The 10470-nt window shown below is 34.4% G+C and overlaps 2 protein-coding genes across 2 annotated transcripts; one reads left to right on the forward strand and one right to left on the reverse strand.

The window, feature by feature from the left end:
- Positions 1 to 406: 406 nt before the first annotated feature.
- On the reverse strand, positions 407 to 7768 carry LOC149735877 (WD repeat-containing and planar cell polarity effector protein fritz homolog). Its single transcript, XM_089879226.1, has 14 exons — positions 7628 to 7768; positions 7032 to 7255; positions 6674 to 6788; positions 6202 to 6306; positions 5659 to 5803; positions 5323 to 5398; positions 5001 to 5146; positions 4338 to 4572; positions 3849 to 4010; positions 3003 to 3126; positions 2192 to 2282; positions 1671 to 1867; positions 1295 to 1390; positions 407 to 766 (listed from the first exon to the last, which is right to left on the reverse strand). Exons 1-14 carry the CDS (start codon positions 7683 to 7685, stop codon positions 708 to 710), a joined length of 1833 nt encoding a protein of 610 aa, XP_089735352.1. The 5' UTR covers positions 7686 to 7768; the 3' UTR covers positions 407 to 707.
- A 392-nt stretch (positions 7769 to 8160) lies between these two features.
- LOC149735878 (uncharacterized) lies at positions 8161 to 10328 on the forward strand. The gene is made up of 5 exons (XM_089879261.1): positions 8161 to 8447; positions 8680 to 8734; positions 9153 to 9239; positions 9603 to 9728; positions 10045 to 10328. The coding sequence occupies exons 1-5, from the start codon at positions 8161 to 8163 to the stop codon at positions 10129 to 10131; spliced, it is 642 nt and encodes a 213-aa protein (XP_089735387.1). The 3' UTR covers positions 10132 to 10328.
- Positions 10329 to 10470: the final 142 nt, after the last annotated feature.

The following is a 10470-nucleotide window of genomic DNA, read 5'->3' on the forward strand; positions in this document are numbered from 1 at the left end:
AGTCGCGATTCTAATTTGATTGCAAGCAAAACCGCTGAAAATCTGGACAACGAGTTCCGATTTTAGCGCTTTTGGCATTTTGATAGTCCCACGAATATATCTTAAAATCGATTAATCAATACGGGGAGTAAGGGAGCACCGACGCCGTCCAAAATGGGTTGACTTCTTTCTTTTACTCGATAAAATTCTTTTTTACAGTTGTTCACTTATTCGCAATCCGGATACGAGGCAGACAAGCGGCGTCTCGACTTTACTTTTATCGGAATAATTCTGACAAAAAAACTTACCCAGACGTTTGTTGAACTGTTGGAAAGGATCGTGGTCTGGACTGACGTAAAGTGGGCCCAAAATCTCAGTATTTTTATACAATTTTTGTTGGAACGGACCAGTTCAAACATTCTTCAAATGCTTTTATTCGTTTATTAACAAGAAATTAATGCACCGTTTTTTTTATTAAAAAATAATAAATTTTATCACTAAAAATAAACACTTTAACTTTTTTGTGTTACAAATACAATGAGAGCAACAACAAGTACTAAAGTGTGTGAAAAAACTCAAAAAATGCAATAATACTATATCAAATGCATGCCAATAACACATGACACACTAATACGCTATAAAATACATGTCACTAACATATGACACTATTCAGCAGCAATAAGGGTGACCACATACAGCGGTTTGAGCTTGTAAAGTAAGTGATTTCGTTATACAAATCCAAGATTGGTAACTTTCAGGGTACTTGCACCAGCTTCAGCACTACGATCTGTAAAACACATATTTATAAATAGTTCATAGAAAAAACATTGCCCCATAAAGCCTGGAAAACGCCTACTATTACGTCAATAGTGTCATATTTCTAGAAAGGAATGTATTCAAGTATCACCCATTATCAAATTACATAACCTTTTAAATGTAAGCATGGCATATTTCTCGTGTAACACAATAACTGGAAATGAATGTAACGAAGAATAACCAACAAAGGAAAGTCTAGTTTTAAAGTAAACATTTCATAAATGGTAAATGGAATGTCATTTATTTATCTCTGGCAGTTATTACACAGGTCAGGTGTAATATGAACCTTAAAACTTACCATATATACAAGTTTATGGAAACCAATAGGGGACCACTGGGTCAAATAAATTTCACTAAAGTCACATATCCCCCCCAATGGTAATGTGTTATCATAATTATAAACATTCAATTATTTAATCATTTATACATCCATTCATACATTTAATTATAAGAATAAAGTAGCCACAAAACATAAGTTATCAAAATATGGTTCACTCACTCATCTCCTGCATTAACTCCATTGCAAGATAATCCTTGCTGTCTTGATTGTTGACTCCAGAAAGTGACAACATATTTAAATCAATTCCTTCCGAATCTTTTTGAAAAATGGGGTAAACATATATATAACAATATTTGATTTAATACCTAATAAATATAGTTCTACAAATGGCATATCTTTCAGTTTGCAATCATTTGATTTCATTTGCAAACAGTAGTAGAAGTGAATCTTTTTCCATTTTTTTATATTTTAAACATTTTAGGTGATCAAATTTTAATAAACAAATTACCGGTTTTAAATAAAATATATACAGCCTATTTCAGTCAATCTAGTATTTTCCATAAACACACAGTAACAACTAAAACCATTTACTGACCGCTTTCAGAGGATTCTGCAGCAATAATCTCATCAGCTTTCTGCTTTGCAAGTTTAGCAAGCTGTGTCTCTCCAACTTCTTTCGCTGCAAAGTAAATGTCCAGGAAGAGATCGGAAGATCCGATGTCCTTGGCAAGGAGGAAGGACTTTTCAAAGCGGGAGTACCTCAGGAGGTGGTGGAAGAAACGGCGAGCGTAACTGTGTATGGGAAATACTTTGGTACCATACTTCTATTACATGACAATATACAACACAATAACATAATATTTTTTTCAATACAGTATTGAAGACCTAATTAATTAAATATTGGGTGTTTATAGGTATAACACAAGTAGTATATTTCATACAACGTTAATGTCTCTAAAGTGTATACATCCATGGCTCTAAGTGGCTGCTAGAATTTATAAAAGTTTTGTCATGGATAGTAATTATAAACTAAACAAATTGACCCAGTTTCTAATCGGTATGTACTTGATTGACCTTGTTGTATTTTTATACAATATATAGAAGCCTATAACCTACCAACTTATAGCTGTCCGATACTTTAACACAACTGGTTCTGAGATTGGACGAGAAGAAGCATAGAACGAGGAAAATGAACCTTCCAGTTGATCTGCAATTAAATTTTCTTTCCATATCATTCCATGCAGAGTCCGTATATAAACATGAGTTATTTCATGTCGCCCATAGAAATCACATAGCACACAGCAAATGGGGCTAAATTGATCATAGACATAATATAAATATGAACGTATATAGCTAAGTCTAATATATTTTATGTTTTTAATACAAATACAGGATGCAGATTAAAGAAAATCAAATTTTCAAGTAGATGTGTAGATTTATTAAAGCCCAAAAGTGACTTGAAGTTTTTGAGTTTTATAAATAAACTGCGACTTAGCAGAAAAATCTGTTTAAAAATTCCCGTTGCTAGGGTAAACAATTGGCGAAATTAGCCCCATTTGGTTGCCCTGTAAGATTTCTATGGTGATGAAATAACTCATGTTTATATACGGACTCTGATTCCATGTAATTGTATGCTAAACTAAACTATTGCTAGTAAAGTTTAAAATCTCCAACCATTTGAGGTTTAACTGGTTATATGTTTCCATATAAATATTTTTCTTATTATATTTTCAAGATCTTAAATATAAACCTTGTAAACTTAAATATTAGTAACCACCCACAAAGTTTCATACAGTGGTTACCCATAATGTGGCATGGGTGTATGAACGAGAACACCCATGTTTTAATGACAGTGTTTTTTTTACATCTATTCATTCATTCCTTCAGCTTTTCCACATATAATATAACACATGAATAACAATCTTACTTTCTCGGAGATGATTTAGAGGTAACTGCAGCAAATGATCGACAATACGCATGAGGTTCTGGTAAGCCACCTCCCCATCAAGGTTCCAGTTGATTGAACATAACAATGACACTGCTTGTGTAATCTAAGTATTACAAATTAAATATTAGTTAAACTATGGTAGCGATTTTTGTTTTTAATTTTGCACAAAAGCTGGAATGATATTGGTAAATGCTGTTACAGCATATTTGTAAAACATAGATTGATTAATGTGTTGAATCTAGTACCTGTTGTAGACTTAAAACTAGTGTGCTAAAACTAGGGATGCACATTACAGAATAATTAGGTATTCTAGGATATCCTAGAATACTTTATTTCGAATCTAGAATTCCAAATCTAGAATTTCGAATCTTTTTATATTTATAGGAAAAAGAAATTTTACCCACAAAAGTCAGTTTATTGACCCTTTCATAGCAGCCTTGTTGGGTCATGAGCTGTAAAATGATCAAGAATTGTACTATTGGGTAGTTTTTGCGTCATGAAACGTATAGCAGGCTATGAAAAGACGTTACGAAACGTTTACTCTCGAAAGTCCCACAAACACAAAAATATTTTTTTTCAAAATTAATAAGTTTCAAAAATTGTTACTATAGTATATGAGATGACGTGTAATGACGTCATTAAACAGAATACCGAATCCCGTAATTAGATTCGAAATTCTGTAATGTGCATCCCTAGCTAAAACATATAACGTCCCCCTTTTTTAAATAATTTGTTTTTATAATTGTTTATTATAATGTTTGCAATTTACAACATGGTAAGTTGCAGGTTTTAAAGACCCTCTGAAAGTTAAAGTGTAAAGCTTACATTATCATTAGCTAACAGAAGTTTTGTGATGCCAGTAGTAGTGAAACAACCATCTAAACTCAGCACTGCCAGTGGTCCTCCATTAAACAACAGCATCATGTCACCATTGTTGTTGTGCCGGATTTTTAAAAGACCACTGCCCGATGAAATGTATTGGGAAAGCTGGGATGAATAAATGTAACTTGTTCATTCTTATGGTTGAGCAACCACAGTTGTTATAACACAGGTGTTCTGTTTCATACACCTCGGGCCTACTTACGCGTTACCTCGTTAAAAACTTTGTTTATGTACGATTTTTCATTCACATTTATGTACGGTGGCTGACAAATTAGACATTACATAAAGGTAAAATGAGTTGAAAGCTGTTAAGTATCTTTACCAAGGATACATACAATCAAAAATGACAATCCAATTTTAACTTAAAGTTACAATGGGTACAACCTTACTAAAAAAACGATTTTAATACGAAAATATTCCCATTTAAAGTACCTCTAATTTCTTAGACGCATTTTCTTCAAGATTAACAAAAGAAATAGAGTTAAGGGCGTTGTCGAACAACGTGACTTCCCCCTGCGCGCTGCCGACCACAATTACATCACTCATCCATGACAACAGGGTGGGTACAGTGCCGGTACGAGTTACCGTGGCAACAGTTTGTTGTATTGTGAGGTCATAAACAGTGAGAGAACCATCGCTACAACCAACAACTACTTTGTCTTCAGCACTGTAGGAAAGTTGGGAAAAAATAAGCATACAAGAAAGTAGAAAACAATACAGATGCTTACTCTGCTTTTAGATGTATATACAAACAATCAGATCTAGAGTATATGGTAGCCTAACATAAATAAAAAAAGGCTTAAAAACAGTGAGCATGACAGCATTTTAGTAAGGGCATATATTAATTTTTTTTTTTCTATTTTGTATGGGTGAGGTCCGTGCGGACCTGGGATTTAGGCCAGACTTGGCCTATTACCCCAATATTAAATAAATACGTTGAATTTTACTTTTTTTTAAATAAACCGTATTTTGGAAACATATTGTATAGTTTTAGTGTCATAATAACTATAAGCACAAGCGTTTGAGTCATTTTCATTGTTAACTAAGACCAGCTTTGTACTGAAATGTAAAAGTAAAGAGTTTTAACTAAGTTACCTGCTTCGTGCAGATGAAAGAACGCCAGTTTTTACGGGAAATGAAATAACGCTAAGTCTTTGCATTTTGTTCTGGGAGCATTCGTACGTCACAAAATCAAGATGGCGTTCTTTTCTATGGTTTACTGACTTTTCCAGGGTAAGAATCTGTACAAAAATGTACATGGATAGTAGGGTGGTGGAAGATGGGATATCTTTAGCACATAATAACCAAATATCCTAATTGCCTTTTAAACAATTAACAACAGTCGATGGGAGTCGTCAGCATACAATTTTATGGCTCAGCAATACACCTTAGAATCAACACCTGTCCACATATTTACCTGGTTCGAATTATTGTGGCTAAATTCAAGGCTAATTGGATTATTTTCACTGAGAATTGTGCTCAAAACTTCTAACCTGTGTACAAGTACAAGTAAGTTGTTATTTTCAATCAAAAATAGGATTAAAAAGCATTTTTTTGGGAAAAATAGTGTAACAAAACAAGAGTGTTTTTTTTAACCAAAGGATACTGTGTTTATAAACTTGTAAATAAATGTCAGTATACTTGCAGTGTTTACCCCACGATTAAATGAGAGTGAAGCAGTGATGCAATCAAAAATTCAAATTATATATTATAAGTAAACTGTCCACACGAGTTTGTATTCAACAATACTGACCTGCCAAATGAACAACCAAGTAAAACCATATTATGATGTTCGTTCTCGTGAGCCGTTTGAAACCAAGGCCCATGATGCCACCAACATACCATCATATCTTCACTATCGTTCACGCTTAAATAACGGGCAATTTTTGAATGTGTACCTTCAAGTTAAAACAGGTTTAATTTTGATTAAGAGCATCATTCGTAAAAATATTTTAAATCAAAATTAAAACTTTTTTTTCTATTTTGTTTTTCTATTTTGGTGAGGTCATTTCTCATGGACCTAGGACTTGGCCAGATTTGGTGCATCACCAAGTACATATTGGAACAGTCTTTAATCTAGTCTTTAATAACATATAAGTGTGTGTCTAATTTTTCATAAGAATGTGTGTCTAACTTTTTTTGCCTTTCCTGCATTTTAAAAAGTTTGGCGCACATGACTTATACTATTATACAGTTTACAAACACAAGATATTATACAGTAAGATTATATAGTTTAGTCTCACTTACAATAAGATTAAAATGAACCAATATTTGGAAACACATAGAGTAATATCACCTGGTAATTCAATATAGGAAACTTTGACTTCATTTTTAAGAGACAGGAACGCAAGTTTCGTTTGGCTGTCAAATGAAAAGCACACAAATTGTTCTGCATAGATTGCTGGAAAAAATAATATGTAAAACCTGTATTGCATTTATTGAATGATAATTTCCAGAACTTTTTCAGATATTAGAATAATTGGCACAATCACTACTATTTTAATATGTAGTTGCGTTAAATGTGGCCAATTGTTTGTACAACAATTTGAATTTAAAAAATGGGGGAAATAAACTACAGAAAGCATAAATAATATGACAGCTTAAATAACAGTCAGGAGATATATATATATAGATATATTTATATATCTACATATATATATATACACATATTACATATTTATATTGCTTAAATGCCCTCTTCAGTCTCTTATTTCAATAAAAAATTAAATTAACATAAATGATTGAATAAAAATCTTATATATATATACCAGAACATGCAGGTGTAGATAGTTTTCCTTGTAGAGATTTTTCAAAGTTTATTCTCTTTATATCGAGTTGTTTTGTCACTTCAATGTCAACAATCAAACCAGTAGAAAACACAAGCTAAATTTTGTATGAATGTGTTTATTTCACAGTGTAAAACTACCTTTGCAAAAGAAAAAGACCCTTGACTTGATATTAATACCATTAATGGTGTCTGTGTCCTTGAGTAAGACATTTAACAGACATTGCTTTACTCAGTGGTCACTAAATGGGTTGTAGCACCATGGATGTTGGGGTAATGTGTGGCATAGGTCCTAGATCCAAACAAATCTACAAAAAAAACTTATTTTGCAAAAAAACTACCTGAACTGTATCAAAGTGTTTCCAAATCACACACACAACTTCAGTACTTCTTAATGTATCTTCAACTAACTTTATTTGTTCTCGCAATTTAACGGGTCGTTTATTCCTGGGACACCACAATCCATCACGACTGGTGACATAAGCTTTTTTGATGTCATAATACTCTGAAGTTGGAGTGGCATTGGTTTCTTTTTCTTGGTAACGAACAGCAGCTCCATCTTTATCTAGAAAGCAGTATAATAGTTGTTATAGGCCTTCTTATAGGCAATAGCTGTTATAGATTAAAAAATGGCAGTAATGAAGAATCCGGCGGTACATTATAAACTAGGCCTGGTGGAAAGTGTTACAGGTTGGTAATAGGTGTTTTTAAGAGGCAAGGGCTAATTATATGTAAGTATGTTAGTGGTTGGTTGTTACATTGGCAGTTAGCAGATAACAGAAGATTCTTTACCAGCACCAAAAATGTTACTAATTAAAATACTGAGGTTGTTATAAATTGTTGCTTGTCTGTTACAAGTCAAATTAGGAAAGTATTCATAGGTTCTTGTTCTCTACTAGGTTCTTCTATTTATTATATTTCAATAAATGTATAATACCTGATACACTGTGTTGTTGAAGACTCCATAGCTTTAGATTATAAGTCACAGATGCCATACCATATACAGGTGTCAATGATGACAACTTTCTTATTTGGTATTACTGTTTATTACACCGCAATGTATATTGATAAGAAACCTAAACAGATTAGTGCAAGAAAAAACACAAAGTATATATGGTAATTATTTGTGTTACTGATATATTTCGCATAAATGGCATCGTCAGTCTCTTAAGATCGGTATGTATCAATTCTTTCAATGCAAAATCAAAGCAGTAGCGTCACTTTGCCGGGCAACAAATAAAATCAAAATAATAGTTCAGTGTTAACCAGTAAATAATTTTTATCCTACGTCAGGGGAATTCCAAACGTTTATTTCACCCCAAATTTCGCATATTTTGTAATTGTTATTTAATAATTCGAATTGTTAAGACACAGGTACCCTTTGTAAATAATTACAACAATTGGATATGCAATTCGTGTTTTAATATATTACATACACGGTTGGCAAAGTACGGAGCACAAATTTTAACAATGTCGTGGTCTTGGGCGGACTTTATTCCGTTTTATGAACTATTCTTCGGCGAGGAATTGGTAGAAGCGATACCGGAGAAAGAAAGTGGTTATTTCGGCAGCCTATTCCCAGATTGCGTTACCTTGCATGAGACATACGAGCAGGCTGTGGAGCAGATTCGTCTCTTCCAAGGCCCAGATGAAGCTGAAGAAACGATTAATCGTCTCCACCTTGATCTCTGCACGACCGTGTTCTTTGCGACCACCAGTTTCTTATTGATTATGTACGCCGCCAAGACTGCTTTCAGGTATGGTTTTGATGATACCTATGTCTGGTAAAGGGTTTTACGCTATCCGCAATAGCGAATTTTTTACAAAAAGTTACAAACGACTCGCAATCGGACTTATCCTTAAAACGTGGCCAGCAAAAACTATTGCTTTGCAAACATAACCTTCGCTATCGTTTTCGATTAGATAAATACAAATTATAATATGTAGCCTAACTCTTTCGTATTACATGGGCATTTTTGTGTCTTGCAGATACGGCAAGCCTTGCTTGTTGGCGTTGTCTGAAACACTGGCCAAACTATCATCGGTAAGTTAACAGTATGGACACTTTATGAACCTCTAATGCCCAATTTACCTGGCACCTGTAGGATCTTACCAATTATTATTTATTATCAGAATAGAAGGACTTACTATTGGCCCATGCCTTTACTATGGAACCGCAAAGACTAGAATATGTGTGTGTGTATGGGTAACTAGGCGATGTGAGTAACTAAGTAATATAGAGCGCCGAGTTGACCGGCCACGTTCGGATAAAACGATAAATGGTCTAAAATTAAAGTTACTACTACAAAAGCAAACTCCCAACAACCCAATAGATTTAACCCTTTACATTAAAATAGGATGTAAAAACCCAGCACGATTTTTACAGTAACTGTTATACGACACATTATTTTACCTTTCATTTAACAATATACGAACAACGAAGGTATGTTTTCTTATTGCAGAGAAACGTTGAAACCAAGGTGAAAAAGTTGGACACCAGAATGAACTTCATGGAGAATATTCTAACTGAAACCTTCAAGCATTTGTCGGTAAGTCGATGGTTATACTGTGTGAACAACCACGGTATGGGTTAATTTGGCAACCAAGCAACTAAATAACATGGTGCCGGCGTGTTAAGCTATATATAGAATGCACACTCTTGCTGTAACTGGACGAGGCCTATTCTATTATGGTCTTATTATGAACGTTATTGTCAAGGTCTTGGTTTTAAGCCAAACTTAGCCCTTTACCCCAGGACCCAGACCGCTTATTTACGTCGTTCATGTGAACTGTACGACACTTCGTTCATATTCGTTTCCGACGCGATGAGGTTTAAGATACGCAAGAAAATTGAATAAGCTATAATCATAATGTCGAACCAAAACTGCACATTGCGCACTGTTTAATTGCAGGTTACCAACGTAGCTGCTGCAAGTCGTAAGGAGTTGGGTGGTTTGATTGATAAACAGGTTAATATGCTCACTTCAACTAAAGAAAAGCTGGATAATATTAGTGGAACTATCCGAAGCATGTTAGAGGTAGGTGCAGCGTCGCGTATATCTATATATAGCATCCCTGGGTTGGACCGAAATTAGGTATGGAAAGGTGGGGGGGAAAGGGAAACATTTTTATTATTCTTATATCCCGTCCCGTTTGCTAGAAAACAAAGAATTTTTATGCCAACATATAACCATATCTTCGCGACTCTAAAACTTATTATTAATGGTTAAAACACGATTAGGAAATATTGAATTTTGGTGCTAACGGTGTCCCGTCTTACCCCACAGTGCTATATTACAGTGGTTAAAGATGATAGTGATTTTCCGAACTCGCTTTAATTAGAAAAAATTTCAGACACCAAAACATACCGGAGGAGATCAGCTGTCAGCCAACACTGATGACTTGCCAAGCGAGGGGAATACGGGAGTGGGCTCCAAATAAGATGAAATAACTTAAATAAATAAAGATTACGAACGGCTGCGATTAAAATCGTCGTTTTACTTGTACTGGTCCCACAATGGCCCAAATCTTAAGTACATAGCGTGCGACGTTGTAGGGTCTAACCTTACAGAATGGATGTAACGTTTTTATCCTTGCGTGGCGGGGCAACAAAAGTTATAACACTGGCGTTCTGTTTCACACACCTGGTGCTCGCTTACGAGTTACTAGTTATGTTACCCACAATGGTAAAAAGATGGAGTATCGCGCTAACTTTGCCACGGCGCCGGCTTTCACTGGAAAATACTTATATAAAAAAAATTTTCAAAGACAAATCCAAAG

Source organism: Ciona robusta, chromosome 5 (assembly GCF_009617815.1).
Source record: "Ciona robusta chromosome 5, ASM961781v2".
NCBI lineage: Eukaryota > Metazoa > Chordata > Ascidiacea > Phlebobranchia > Cionidae > Ciona > Ciona robusta.